This window comes from Antedon bifida, chromosome 2 (assembly GCF_963402885.1).
Source record: "Antedon bifida chromosome 2, ecAntBifi1.1, whole genome shotgun sequence".
NCBI lineage: Eukaryota > Metazoa > Echinodermata > Crinoidea > Comatulida > Antedonidae > Antedon > Antedon bifida.
In genome coordinates this window covers 22,925,333-22,942,004 of record NC_136227.1, presented here as the reverse complement: position 1 = coordinate 22,942,004, position 16,672 = coordinate 22,925,333, and the positions used below count along the sequence as shown (strand labels likewise).

At 31.5% G+C, this 16,672-nt stretch overlaps 1 protein-coding gene across 1 annotated transcript in view; it reads right to left on the bottom strand.

Moving 5' to 3' along the window:
- Positions 1-253: 253 nt before the first annotated feature.
- Positions 254-16,672, bottom strand: part of LOC144858415 (calcium-activated chloride channel regulator 4A-like) — a 28,794-nt gene continuing 12,375 nt past the window's right edge. Inside the window, exons 4-12 of the mRNA XM_078714662.1 lie at positions 14,375-14,667; positions 12,477-12,722; positions 8,932-9,156; positions 8,050-8,334; positions 7,178-7,420; positions 6,414-6,693; positions 2,590-2,730; positions 1,311-1,541; positions 254-992 (exon numbers count right to left, since the gene is read on the bottom strand). Coding sequence (XP_078570788.1) covers positions 571-992; positions 1,311-1,541; positions 2,590-2,730; positions 6,414-6,693; positions 7,178-7,420; positions 8,050-8,334; positions 8,932-9,156; positions 12,477-12,722; positions 14,375-14,667 — 2,366 coding nt within the window. The 3' untranslated portion in view covers positions 254-570. The remainder of the gene's footprint in view (positions 993-1,310; positions 1,542-2,589; positions 2,731-6,413; positions 6,694-7,177; positions 7,421-8,049; positions 8,335-8,931; positions 9,157-12,476; positions 12,723-14,374; positions 14,668-16,672) is intronic.

Genomic DNA, 16,672 nt, shown 5'->3' with positions numbered 1-16,672 from the left:
CATAGAGATGGTTAATACATATCTATGGTACCATCATAGAGATGGTTATAATATATATATGGTACCATCATAGAGATGGTTATTATAACATCTCTATGGTACCATCATAGAGATGGTCATTATAATACTGTACTATGGTACCATCATAGAGATGGTTATTATAACATCTCAATGGTACCATCATAGAGATGGTTATTATAACATCTCAATGGTACCATCATAGAGATGGTTATTATAATATCTTTATGTACCATTATAGAGATGGTTATTATAATATCTCTATGGTACCATCATAGAGATGGTTATTATAATATCTCTATGGTACCATCATAGAGATGGTTATTATAACATATCTATGGTACCATCTTAGAGATGGTTATTATAATATCTCTATGGTATCATCATAGAGATGGTTATTATAACATCTCTATGGTATCATCATAGAGATGGTTATTATAATATCTCTATGGTACCATCATAGAGATGGTTATTATAATATCTCTATGGTACCATCATAGAGATGGTTATTATAATATCTCTATGGTACCATCTAATGGAAACTTATCAATTTTAAACTGCTTCAGGTGTAAACTTGGCTACTTGGTATCTTACTGGAGGACTGCTGCTTTTTTTCCGTTTTCGTATATAACATACCATTCCAACCAATGCCAATATTGCCACTAATACAATTACTACATATATGATAATCATCAAATAATTTGTTTTTGCAAATGTTATTGACAGAATATTTGAGCGAGGGCCTCTGTTGCCAGCTGCATCAACAGCTACTATTGCAATTGCGACTATTGAATCTTTTTCAATATCTAGAGGAACTTTGATTACAAGTTCTTCAACGCTATTGCTTAATTGTGGCTTATTAATGTCTGTAACGGATTTAGACATTATATCATCTTTAGTAACTTGTGTTGCAGACTCAAAATTGTCAATCAGCTGTCGAAAGTCTAAGCTAACACGGATGTCGTAAAAACTTGCTGTGGAATAAATAATAACAAGTTAAGTATGTAACCATTAGTTGTATGCTGACATGCTGGACTACAATTAGGTATATGTTCTGTTTAAAAATTAAAGATTGTCTGTTTCCCAAAGGGACACTAAAAGTTTGACATTAATACTAACAAGATTAAAATAAAACTAGTGCTGACATTTTGATATCTAAATATCTAGCTTTGCTGAAGCTACGCAGAATATCTAAATTATTTTTGTTAACTTAAGTGTTTCAATTGCAATGTTTTTTTTTTTTAGTTTTTTTACATTGGTTTTAGTTTGAAAGAAAATTTAACTAAAATTACCTTCACCATAGAAATAATTATCTCCCGGTGATAACCATGTAATAGTGACCTGTTTCTGTTTATAAGTTCCAATATCTTCTTTAACTTCCATAATCTGAAATATGCTTGGTGGATGTATATCTACAGAATGGCTATTAAAGTTTTTCACCCTGAAAGATCCTATTACTTTTGAAACTGTAAACGGATCAAGGAATGTATATTGCTCTTCTGTATTCCTTTTAGCCCGTTTTGCTACAATAATAAGAAATGAAAGACTACATAAATAAATTCCTGTCTGGATGATTGTGGGTCATATGGCATGCAATAAATAAATAAAATCACAACTTCTATTCACATTAATATTATCATAGTCATTTCATCACCATAAACATCTTTAGATTATTTTCATTATTATCACATTTTTGTTATTTCCTAATTTTTTTATTATTACAATTTGTTTCTTACAATAGAAGTAAAGGATTAAAAAGCAAAACAAAAGTTAACACAAAGATGATATGCCTACTGTATCATTAACCTTTTTGTTTCCAAGCATCATAATAACATAATTTCCTCATGTTATCATTATCATATATTTCATTTTAAAATATTTAACATTAAATAAAGTATGTTTATGTGTTACTTCTAGGTACCTTTACAATGCAAATCTGCACTCCAACTACTCAGCATGTATAATTCAGTATATAAAGTATAAATAGAGTAAGAGTATAAATGTCTAAAACTGGCAAAACAAAGAAAAACATCATGGATGGATGGATGAATGGCGAAACATTCTCGGTTTTATCTTGGATAGAGAATGTGACCAGTTCGACTTAATGAGATACGAGATGGTTTGATATGAAACGGTGTGGCTGCAATGTGACATAATTAATAAAATTCCATCATCCTAGGGTCCAAATATGTATCAGTGTTGCAGACTAATTTGAACGCTTTAATCTTTGATTTCATTGTAGCATTGTATACTTATTTGAAGGAGTGGAAAAATAATAGATTTTGATAGGGATATTTTTATTTTCCATAAATTACATATTTTCATGTGGCACAATTGCTTTACTTTACCCTTATTCACCATTGCTTTTTTCCAGCCTTGAGTTGCAGCTGTGTGACAAAAACTAAAAAAACTATTTATTACAAGCCATGGAATTGCTTGATTCTGTATTTCTGATGAACATGCATACAAATTATGCGCCATATAGAGTTTACCTGAATTGACCATACAGCCACTAAAATTTCCTCTCAATAATAAATCTTAAACATTAGTTGCTCAGATTAATTAACTTACCAATCCCAGATGGAACAACATCACTGGATTCACCGTAATCTTCTATAAGACCAAACTTTAAAGCATCTCCTTCACTGTAAGCCTCAACTGAAACCGTGTATACACCATCAGTAGTGAAATCATAATATACTCCTTTAAACTCTAAAAAGAATAAAATATTAAATTCAATTTTAATATATGTATGAAGAATATATATTGATGACTAAACAAACATTTTTAAATTATATTTTTACCCTTCCTGATTTTTAAAATTTTTGTATTTTACTGTTTGTTGTCAATTAATATTACTGAATGTTGAAATTCCTGTTACACCTGTGGACTTTGTCATTGAATGAATTGCATGGTAAGATAAGTTGCTTCGCAGGTGACATAAATCCTAGGATTGATGAGGGAATATTAGTAGCATTGCTTAAGCCTGTTTTCCAGTCGACGTTGTCATCGTTGATCATTGGAAGTTAAATGACGATCGTTTGAAAACGATCAAGTTGAAATGATAACAGCATGAATATTTGATTTCTAGAGTTAAAGTTGAAACTCCTGTGTCCTTCCTCAACGTCGTCGTATGTAACATGAAAAAATGAAACAGACAAAATAACTTCATTTATCGAATCTCAGAAGATACCCATTAAAACAATTTGAGAGAGGTCTCCTACAAATTCTAGGCCAACATCATCAATAAACATAAACTTTTCCTGATGTAGGCCTACGCTATAGTATGGAGTAATAGGGACTCCCCTGCCTCTAGGCTCACAGGAGACGTAGGCCAGCTTTGACCGTGCCGCGATGCAACACAAATAATGTAGTCAGCAGGATTTTTCCATCAATGTAACGTCATGTACACAGTACTGTATCGCCAAGATGATTGGCTAGAATTGAACTGGATTCAAATCTTTATGTAGAAGATCACTGACTATTGTTAAGGATAGCGTCGAATAACGTCGACTGGAAAACAGCATTAAAAAATAGAATTTATTTGAAGGAAAGTTGGATAAATCACTGGAATTTTAAAGTAAAACTAACTAATTCAAGTTTGACTAAGAATGTGGGCAACATCAAAGCTGACCTCAAATTCAAACAAGAAGCAATAGTTTTATGGAAGCTGAATTCAACAATAGACATAGTAAATAATGTTACAATTGATAATGCACACAAACCAGAAAAATAAAGACAAGGGTTTACGGCCAAGACACATTCTCATTAGGTACATTTTGTAATATAATGATATACATTTATAATTGAGAAATCAACCTTTGTATTAGAATTCAATTGAGTTCACAAACTCCCTCACTTGGTCCAGTGGAGAGTTTGTTCAGATGTTTTAAAAGTCCATTTAGTTCATAATTGAATCCCTAAAGAAAACACTTTATGACCTTGCCCATCGTTAAACCAGGAGAGATTGACACTATTTAAGTACAGATTTGACAATGCTATCCATCACTAAATTACCTTAGAATGTAATCAATCACTTCTACCTAAACACCCCTGGATCAACTTAGGACCAATCATTAGCCTCAGAGATAACGTAATGACATATGCTAATGAACCGAAGCCAATATACCCCCATGTTCGAGGAGCCTCCAAACCTCACAGCCACTTCACGGAAGACACACCTTTACTGACACTTCTCCAGAAGCAGATGTACACTCACACCTCACTTACAGCATCACCTAATCCTCTTTTCCTTAGTTGTATATAATACTGAATTATTATTGTATCATCAAGTTGAAATATACAATATATGTGTTACTGCAGTCAAGCGAGTAGAGTCCTCATTACAAGTCAGAAAACCTCAACACACACTATATTACAATTTATAGGCCGCGGAGATCCATCACGACTCGAAAAGCAAGGCTATGAAAGTAAACATATTTTTATGTGATTTGTTTGCAGGCATGCTATTAAAATGGTAATCTTTACATACTGTATGGAAAATATATTTAATAGACATACCCATGAACCTTCTGTAGGTCATGATAGGCACATAATGTAATTGTGAGACGTTTGTGATTTAGAAAAGTTGATTGGCCAGATATTTACCCTATTCTCACACAATTGTACTTACGGGCAAACTGACCAATCAATTGATATTGTTATAATGATCTGCATATTTAGAATTACACTGAATTTTATTATTGGTTATCCGCACTAGGCAGGTTTTGTTCGCAGTGTATCTCTAATTCTGGCCAACATAAGATTGTATAACTTTGTCATAAGATTGACCTGTAGATGTAGATATGCAAGAAACTTCATTATATGACGTTAGAGTCGCGCAGCGCAAGTTACGTGCGATTTTATGACATTTTTTGGTTGCTCATAAATTCTGAACAAAGATTTATTTTTCAATGAAACGAAAGTGTATTTCATAAAATGGAGCAACTTTTGACATGATAAAAATGGCATGCTACGTAAAAGATTATGCGCGTATGCGTATTTGAAATTTCAAAATGCGCAAAAGTAATTTCTAATCAATTTCGCATACATTTCAGGTCATTTTGAGCATTTCAAAATTTTCTAGAGAATAGGTAATATAATGCAAATTTGTTACAAAATATACCTATTTTTATTCAGTTATAGCTCCCCAAGATGGCTGGTTACTCCCATTTTAAAAAATTTGTTATGGAAGCTGATGAGTTGTAGATATCAATTCATGTAAAATGTGTTCCTATCGGTTGTTTTGACCACTCAAATTTAAAAAATAGAATTGTTTTCACTTTTGTACTAGTTAATCCAATTTAATAGAGCGCATCTCGCTAATGCGTTCCCCATTTTCTCCTAGATTTTAATTTGTTCTTCCTCAATGAATTCTCTTTCACATGAGTTAAACAGATTTTAATTTTGTTACATCATCATATAAAAATATTAGAATAACGTGAGTGACTTAATTTCATCTTTACAGTATATTTTAATCTGTTATAGCTCATCAAAAAGTGACCCATGTGATTAAAACTTATTAGGGAAGCTATTGAATTGGCGATATGAATTCATATAAAAATGTTGTCTATCTGATGTCATGACATCATCATATGGCCAGTTCATCTTTTTCGTAAAAGTCCATTGCCTTTAAACGAGAGCGCATCTCCGTTTTACGTGCCCAAAATTCTTCAAATTTATATTAATGTAATTATTTAGATAATTATCTTCAAAAATAGTTATCTTTATATGTCAATTTGATGACGTCATCATGTTAGAAATTGGATTTAAAAGATGGGTCTCATAATTTCATCTATGCTACACTGTATATAACATATACAGTGTATTCTGTAAATACTGTAATATGCTGTCACAGTGTAAACATATTTAATTCATATCATACTCATAGGATGACATAATAATTGTCGGCGTTTATATTGTATTATGTTCATGTTGTGTTTGCACGGATAACCCGAACTCATCAAAGTGACGAGTTCAAATCTAGTTTTAATATTAGTCCAGCATTATTATTATTAACATAAAAATACTGTAGTACTGTAGGGAAAACAATGGATCTGCTCTCCGAACTGAAGATGAAACACAATTGAAAAGGGTAATGATAGTGTAATACTGTATAAAAAGCTATTCTGTATAATAATTATAACAGTGCATACATATGATAATTAAATATAATTATTATAGTCAAGAAGTATCTTTAAAAACTCGCACTAATTAAAATATAAGGTAATCATTCAGAAATCACTTTAGTTATCAAAACAAGATGGGGTCTTTCAAAATGTTCTGTTTTAGCCACAATTGTCTGGGCATGTATAGTATGAATACATTCTGGGAGTCTAATGATGAGGAGAATAAAGGTAAAAGTAAAGAAAAAAAATGGTAATAAAAGCACATACCAACTTCTAGATCAAGCATAAAAAGTGTATCCGGTGGAGCATTTGGCCGGTCTATTTTTACCCCTAAGCTGGCACCAATCAAGAAGATATATTCTTCGCCAATTGTAACAGATAGTCGCTGATTTTTTATCTTGTTATAATCAATCTCTTTTTCCATTAACTGTCCATTTACAACAATCTGATCTAACAGTTCAGATTTCACTTTAGATATTACATTTATTCTCGCTATGATTGAGTCTTTGGAGCCCTCATAAATGATATAATAACTCCACTTTCCAATCTAAAGAAAAAAAACATGATTTCAGTTTTCATCACAATATCAAACATCTGTATAAAACTAAGTTAAAACATAAGTTGTTTTTGTTTAATAAATTTTATACTCAAATTGCCTAAATTCTTTTCAACAAAACTGAAAGGTAAGGTTAGTTAAAAGGTTAGGTTAAAAATTAATATAATTTATTAGAGTAATATGTGTTATAATACAAGTATGGTTAAATAGTCAAATAGTTTCATTCTCACAATAATTTAAAAAGAGTTGTTTCAATTTGACCTCATCCCAAAAAAGGTCAGTTAAATGTGTACATTCTATGAAATTATTACTGTATATATATATTACATGAAAAAGCATGAATGAGATTTCTAAAACTTAATTGGCTACAATCTTTGTTTATAAACTACAAGTACAAGAATTGGTTTTTGGAATTGGAACATAAACTGGCCCTTACAATAATCTATATGTATTATTGAAAGAAATGGAGGCCTACCTTTGCTGTTCCTGATACCTTAATAGTCACAATGGCAAGTTCTCTATTGATTGAGTATTGTGATCTGTCTTTGACACTGATTTGTTTACCATCTGGGTCTGTAACATACACTTTTGAATCTAAAAAATCATCTTCACTTGAGAAAAACACTGTGAATGTAAGATCTTTACCAAGATAGCTTCCAACAAAAACAAAATCGTTATCACTTTGCCTACTTGATATTTCAGATTTCCTGCTTATGATCTAAAGAAAATAGATTGAAACCATCTTTAATGAGGGAGTCCTATCCAATTCCAGTGAAGGAACTAATCATTAAGGGCTCTCAATATAGAAATTTACATACAAACATATAAAATACTATACTGGGTATTAAAAATAAATCTAGTAAATCTCTTGATTAAACTTGATTCTAAGTGAATCTAAAAACAGTTGATAAGTGAATATATACATTATGATGCAGGAACAATGTATAATGGCTTCAGTATTTACTCTGCAGGGAAAAGCTAAATTAATTTAACTCTTCCCTGATCTATGTAATACACTGAATATGGATCATTTTTTTAAAATACTTAAAAGAGTAGGTAGTGGGAAGGTGGATGGACCACCAGAAAGGTCTTTTTTTTTAAGTCTCTAGGCCTGACATTTTTAAAGTATAAGACCAACAGCCCCAACCATGGTAGGGCTGGTCCTGGAGACTTATATATTTTGTTTCATATTTCAAAGTATAATCCGATTTCCGGGGATCTAGGAACAGAGGTGAAGCAGGTGTTACAATTTTCGTACTCCCAAGACAGCAACCAGCCAATGCCTCTGATATTTCATGCATTGATCTTCTAATCAATTGTAGTTTTGTTTATTTTAAACTTAATTACCTGTTTTGGTATTTCTTTATGAATGTCAGCCCTCTCCATAAGTATAGATATTAGGGAGTCTTCCAGAACACATGATTCTTGAAAACCAGAAAAGCCAAACCAGACACCTTGCAAGGTATTGACAAGATCAATCAGATCATTGTCTATGTTGTTACCATAGAGAACTGCATCTACCGTCACACCAGAGTTTAGAAGCTCATCTGTAATGGCAGATAAATCTGATGCTGGGCCACCACTAATTACTATGATGGATGCTCCCTTTGAATCCGTTGATAAGGAAAGTTGCTATAAAAATATAAAAGGGTGTTTACAATTAATACTACAGAATAAAAAAACAGGTTGTACTAAATAAAGGCATGGAAGACATATTGATCTACTTGATCTTTTTCCAGAATCCTGATCTGCAGGTCATTTTAAAGTACTGTACATTTCATATGCATTTATGGCCAAGAATACAGAAATTATTAACAATAATAAAAATATTTTAAATGAAAACAATAATTTCACCGATTATACAGTGATTTTTGATGATATTTTATATATAGGTACTCTTAATTAAATTTGTGAATTCTCTTTAATTTATTGTATAAAGTTTATACCCATGTTCCATTATGGTGATAATGTCTGGGTCCTCATGGTAGGGCCTATCTGACCGATTAAAAAATTTGCAGAATAGAGCTGCCCGTGTCATCGTCAGGGCTGACAACCCAACTACTTTAGCCAACCTGCATGCTTTGGTCGGTCCTTTCTTTGCGAAAGATGTGAATCGCACTTGCTTCCTTTTGTTACCAAATGCCTGACTTTATCAAGTGTATACCAAATAAACCTATATTTTTGGAAACAATAATCTATTATTGTATTAAAAAAAATTGTAAAACCTACCTCCAATGCCTTATTTAAACCACCTACAAGATCAGGTGAGCCTTCTCCAACAGAAGGGAGTGACCTTGTCACATTTTCACGAATATCTTTACTAGAAAGTTCAACTATATTTGTAGCAATGTTCACAATTTGTCCAAATGTTACAACCCCTAAATGAATACCAGTCTCAACTATTTGTTCTACAAAGTATGAAACAGCTTGGCGAACCCTCAGAAAGTAATCTCCCTTAAAGAAACAATTGAAGAAAGAGAAACAAAATTAGTTCTTTACAATTAAATAAAACATAAAAAGTGTACTCACTTGTTTCGAACCGTCAGAAGTTAATTAAGATTAATTTACTTTTGTCCGTCTGATCATATACATTTTTAAAAAGCCATTGATATTATTTTATCTGTTATTTGCCCCAAAGTATGTTACCCATTCTTTAAATTGCTTGACCCTGATTCTTTCTTGGTACCCCACACATTTGAAATAAAGGAAATCAGGGATTAAGAGTGAATATTTTATCCAAATCAAAATCTGTTTAAATATTGTCAATCTTGACTTTTAAATTATAGTGTCATCATCAAACTAAACTTTGATTGCTGAGGTATCGCATTATTAACATTAGTTAAGAAATTAAATTATTGTTGCTGATGTCCAGAAAGAGAAGCATTGAATGAAAATGAAATTTCAAAAGCAAAATAGAGAGGTTTATACAATAATCTATATATAAATTTACGTAAGGGCAAAATTCGGTAAATCGCGCGTTATTTCTAGAATGTTTACTCGATGGTATATAAAGTTGGTTAGAATCTTGGTACTGATTTTAACCACCTGATTGATTTTAATAGCCGGTCGAACAGCTCGAGTACAGTATCATAATGTTGAAGACAGGCCGATTTAAAAAAAAAAAATACTATTTTAATAGATTTAATATTCGTTTATACAAATGTATTGATTTGCGATGAATAGAACATTCCAATCTCTCAGACTCCCAGTTTGTTTGGTAAATTTATGAGCCCTTGGTTTAACACAAGTAGGTAAATTTATGGGCCCTTGGAGAATAAACTTATGAGATATAGCATTGCAATACTTTTGACCATTTTTGGTCGCCATTTGAATCAAAATTTTCTTACTGTGAATGTGGTTACTGTTTATATAAACACATATACAAAGAACATTTATTACTGTGACTGTGGGTAGGCTCTACTGCTGGATATATAAACACATAATATACAAATATTACTGACAGTTGCTTCTTTGTATTAATTAATAATTATAAAAATATAAACGTCGTAGTGGTGTATCGTTACATGTACTTTAATATTTCAATCGACTATAACAGGGACAGTTTTAAAAAGGTATTAAATCGTAAATGTTTTACAGTGTTTAGTGGTATATTATTGATAGGCCTATAAAACATTTAAAACAATATTTCGTTACTGAGTGGATAAAGAATATATTTAAAAATTGCTCTTCCCATCCTCTTCCCCATCCCTCAACTCTAATGTTATATACAAAACACAAATTGGGTTTGTTTAAATGAGTTCAAATACAAAATTTGGACTCATTTTTAAAACAAGTTTCTCCTTCGGAAGTAGGCCTAATTCCCAGGGTGCTAATTTCATTTGACTACATTAATCATTGTGTCTATTTATTCGTTTCTGAAAACGACAATGTATTTATAGTCCTGCGGTACGTACATTTGAAATCGCCAGTTTTTTTACGCTGAAATTACTGTGTATTCGAGAACCATCTATGGACACGACCTAGATGGTACGCAAGCGAAGTGAGCGTACCATCTAGTAATTGTAATTAACAGAATCAACAGCTATTTTAAGATCCATAAAAACTGAACCAATGACTTGTGATTGGAGCAACACTTAGGAACCCAACTCTATTCTAAATAGTAAACTCTATAAATAATTTATGACAAGAAATTCAATGAAATAGATTACTATACGATGGTGACATGGGAAATGAAGAATTGTTACACTTTTGTGGCAATTTACAAGTCATTAAGAAGCAATCGTAAAACCTAATGACATTATTAAACCTAGTCCCAGTTCTTATACGACTGTTAATAATAATAGTTCATTCTTATATAGCGCATATAAGCAAGCTCTCAATGCGCTGAACATTATTACCCCAGTCATTCTTTTGGATCAAACACGCATGGAAACATACTCCCATAATGCAGCTAGTAATCAGCGCAAAGTTGTGTCTTGATCTAACCGGGTACCCATTTATACACCTGGGTGGAGAGAGGCAAACGTAAGTAAAGTACCTTGCCTAAGGATACAAGCAATGTCTCACGATCAGTAGTCGAACGTCCAACACACTGCGCCATACGCCCTCACTAAATGTTAAATTAAATTTGATTCAGAATGGAAAGAAATATCTTATATATTTAATTATATGTAAGTATTTCTTATTGAGGAGACTGTCAACTGTTATTTTTTTTATAATATTTACTTTTGTTTCCTTTTCATGTTTGTATTTGTTACAACCGCTAATGTAGAAAATACCCAGCTAATGTCAAAACAAACGCTAATGTAGAACAATCCACCGCATGTAGTAAAACCTCCAGCTAATGTCGAAACACCAACAGCTAATGTAGTAACGAAAATTGCCTCCCAGCTAATGTAGTTACTATCGCCAGCTAATGTAGAAAATATTATATTTTTGTCTAAATCATGTGCAAATGCATCTCTTTACATAGCTCAGTCTATCCACCTCTCATAAGCGACCGACTCTCAAAAAGGGGACATCTCGTAAGTGACCACCTCCCAAAAAACTTTGTAAGCAACCACCCTCGTTAGCGACCACCTCTCTATTGAACAACCACCATCTCTGTTAAGGGACCGCTTCTCATAATCGATCACCTCTCTAAAGACCACACCTCTCATAAGTGACCACCTCTTTTAAAGGACCACCAACTCTCTCTTTACTTATCAATCAATCTATCCACCTCTCGTAAGCGACCAACTTCCCTAAAACGACCATACATCGTAAGCAACCACCTCTCTTAAGGGTCCGCTTCTCATAATCGACAACCTCCCTTAACGACCACACCTCTTGTAAGTGACCACCTCTATTAAAGGACCATCTCTCTTAAGGGACCACCATCTCTCTTAAGGGACCGCTTCTCATAATCGACCATCTTCCGTAACAAAGACCTCTCGTAAGTGATCACCTCTATTGAACGACCACTCCTCTTGTCATAGGTTGTTGTCCCTTAAAAGAGGTGGTCAGTTACGAGGTGTGGTCGTTAAGATGAGGAAATCTGTGAGAATGAGAAAAAGTTACCCCAATTTTCGAACCCGTACCTTCTGCTTAATTAATTAATCCTCGTTGAAATATAACCTTTCATCATTCACCTCATGCCATTATTTGTACCATTACAGAAATATAAAACATTCATTATTTGTATATTATATAAATAAAAGTGTAGAATAGATGAAATTATAGGATTCAAACAATTTTGGAGGATAATTATCTGAGCAAGAACATATTAAAATTGCAAAGAAAATCTTTTAAATATAAAATAACCTTTTTAATACCTGATTCAATCTTTCACTAGCTTCAATCAAAATGACAATCTTAGTTGGAATTCTCTGAACCAATTTAAATGTTGGTGTAGTATCTACATGTGTTTCAATTGGCAAATTTTTACCACCAACAAAATCTTTAGTCTCCAATATGACTTCCCAGGTTGACCTGTAGTTGCATTGTTCATTGTGTGGGTTGGGTGCTTCATAATTATGGAAACCTGGCCTTGATGCATCATTATGACAAAACTCTGTAACCTATTTTATAACAAAAAAACAATCATTTTTGTATACACTGCTATATGCTCTACTAGGAAAACAACCTACAGTTTCGGCTCTATTTCACATAGTAATTACATGTACTAGTTGCACATACACAACCATCACAATTTACTTTATACATAGTAAAAAAACAGTTTAAAAGATTCAGTGTGGTGGCACACGAGTGTACAGATAACTGCATTCATTTGTTATTATAAACAATGAATGGTGACAGCACACAACTGTGAATACATTTTTAATATTTATATTATTTTATTTACGTTGTATGTTGTGCAAATAACAAATTAATGGTTTTTTTTTAAACCATATTTAATGAGGGTGATCCATCCAGTAATTGCTGATCGTTAGGGACCCTCAGAGGTTCACAAGACAAACATATACACAAGATGTTCTACATAAACAAAATCCTGACATGTGACAGGACTTGAACCCAGGACTTGCACATACACAACCATCACAATTTACTTTACATAGTAAAAAAACAGTTTAAAAGATTCAATGTGGTAGCACATGAGTGTACAGATAACTGCATATATTTCTAATGGTAACTTCCTTATTTCTAATGGTAGAAATAAGGAAAAAAAAACTAAATTACAAGGGAGAAAGAAAAAAAATCAGAAGTACATTAATTAAACATATTAATAATTCATTAAAAAAAATAGCAAAAGAAGCTGCTTTTAACAACATTGAATTAATATTGCAGGCATACGTGTGAATATGCTCTTTTTCTCAAGGGTGAATTTAGAGTAGCCAAGTGAATTGGATCTTCAAACCATGACTTGATGTATACATCTTGAAGTATAAAGGTCATTGACATAGGAAATTACCTACATCATACAAGAATACCAACACAATTAAATATTTTGATGATTCCCTTTGAACACATTATTCTTTTCAGCATATATGAATTTGACATATTATTTATGATTGGCCTGATTATGATAAAATGGTATCAAGAAGTGTATAAATGAGTCCCATATGGTATATGGGATACGTTCATAAATAAAACAATTTTAATTAGGATGTTCACTAGGCATAACGACTGCTCATTAATACTCAGTTTCAATCTCTAATGAATATTTGCTTCTATTATTTTGTTAAATTATTAAAGTAATCTAGACCAGTATTCTATTCCATCATATCAGTCATTATTTAAAACTTTGTATCGTAAAAACTCCATTATTTCAAGAGAAACCACAATTTTTTGCAAAGCACATATTATTATACATTTGGCTGGAATTTTAAATTACATCAAAATAATTGATTTTTTATTACAATACAATTTTCGTTTGGAATATGTTTTTTTATTTAAAAAATTATTACTAGTGGTGTTGTCTAAATTGCCTGTTCATTTTTACATAAAGGTAAACAATAATAATGTCACATATGAAATGACAAAACTTGAAGCTAATTTGATTAAACAGAGTACTCAGAACTTTCTCATAGATCTTTATCTTATGATAAATGATAAAAGCACATGCGCTAAATATACTAATATTTCTAATTATGGGCACAGTACCTAAAAAAGAAACGATATAAAAATTTAAATGCGATATTTAAACTTTTTAAAACATTTAAATGGTGAAACTGATGTTCCATGGCAGAAATGATGTATCGTACAAACCTACCGATTTCAAAATGTTTGGTTTATACATGATAGAGGCAAGTGCTTGAGTTGAGCCAAGATCATCATAACTTAAACAAAAGCCATTGATATCATTGAGGTTGTTAGCATTGATCTCATCCATGCTATATTGACAATCTGCATGATTTGTTTGTATTGGCTCAATAGCAATATTCATCGAACATCTTACACCTTCGATACGTTTTGTTTTTGTTGATGGGTAAAAATGGTCTAAATTTGGATATTCATCACCCAAACCCCATCGAAGATGACCCCATTCGTGGACGAGAACACGACCTGAAAGAAGGCAAAGAATGATTATTAGTGTACATAAAAGATGTATAAAAACAGAATTTGACCAAGAATGTCAATAACAATTTAATCCATACTCTCATATTACCATAATATTTATATTCTGTATACAGATGATAGTTAATTATTTATATTTATGCCTTACGGTCAATGTGAAAAGTAGTCTAGAAATCACATAAAGTTTCAACTAAAGCACTTTTTGATGCCACATATTGTTATCAAAAGTTTAATTGTAAAATGAAAAAGTTTAACATAATTGCCTGTTTATGTTCGTTAATATTTTTTATTATATTTTTTTTTTGAATACCTATGATACCAACAGCCATGCTTAGTGCTTTTCAGGAAAATTTGTAATATCAAATAAGCGTAACAAAATCTTCACTTATCTATAAAAAAAACAAATAGCACTCATTCGCCGAAAATAGACAAACAATTATGAAAACGCTTTTAACATGAATAAAAAAAAAGATTATACTAATATTCAATCAAATTTGAGTGAGCAATGTAAGTAATGACAATTAATTAAAGGTTTGCATGGCAGTCCAGTAATAAACCTAGAGCTTATTGTTTGCTATGACCTACAGTAAGTAAGATTTATGTAAAGACAGTGCATCATTTGTCCCAAGTCATTTTCCCTCTGTAAAATCGATAAATTATCTACAGTATGTGATAAGTTAATCCAAGGTTGTCACTCGAACCTAGAATTGACAAAATTGGGTTATAGACAATAATTAAAGTGATGAGGAAACTCCTAGGTCATTGCAAATTGAAAGCTTCCTATTGTTTGTGGAAAATCTTTATGATCTATGTCAATTTTGTGGAAAATCTTTATGATCTATGTCAATTTTGTGGAAAATCTTTATGATCTATGTCAATTTTGTGGAAAATCTTTATGATCTATGTCAATTTTGCGGAAAACCTTTGGAATGAATAAAAATATTTTCTGGAGAAGCAAGAAAAAATGTTGATTTGTATTATTCAAGTTGATATATAGAAGATTAGAATAATGTACAGTAGGTTTGCCTCAGGATGAACAGAAAAATTGTTACTTTATGAGATCAACTATACTTTTGAATAACAAATGATAAATCATTTGCTATTATATGTGAAATACAAAATATTTTGTATAATATTATGTTTATGTAATTAACAGATATATTATGTTTAAATAGGAATATACTTATATGCCAAAATATTAACATATTTTGAAAACCAGACTTTAAATAACAAGAAATATTTCTTCTTTCTTGTTGAAGTAACAGTTTTAAAGATATTCAATTCAATTCAAGAAACAAGTCAAGAGACTACAAAAGGCCTGATGGGCCTGTCGCTGTAGTCCCTCTTTACATTATACAAATAATAATAATATTTGTCCCATTACACTTTTTTTTGTTCAGATTTGTTTTTGAATGTGTCATTTTAATGTTACATATAATAGTTATTTCAAAAAGAAATTATTTACCTGAAAAAATGTAATTTAAAGCAAGAAATACTTAAATTGGTTTTTGGTTAAAATTAAACGTTTCTTTTCTCTTTTTATAAGTGAAATAATTCTTTTATTTTTTTTTTTTTACAGAAGTGAATAACTTTATTAAAACTGCAAAATTACCTACTTAAAGTCTGATTTTATTAATCTTCATTTTTCATGTTTTTGGGGGACAATACATCTTAAATTATTGTTCTTTCTTCATTTTATTTAACGTAATACAGTATATAGTCTGGCCTACTCATGTACAGAATAAATATAATCACAAACTAAACTATAGTAGTGTACTGTGAGTAGATAGTAGTTCACTAATCACACAAAAATAGAAAAAAGAATCCTACAAGAATCCAGCAAGAACGAAGTCATTATTTATTGAAAAAGATTTTATAGTATTAACATCTACATGCATCTCAATAATACTGTATTATCAGCAAATGTTTTCATAGACTCTCTTCTTCCAGATGTGCTTTGGGGTTTGTAATTTGAGCATGACCCGTCCGAGTT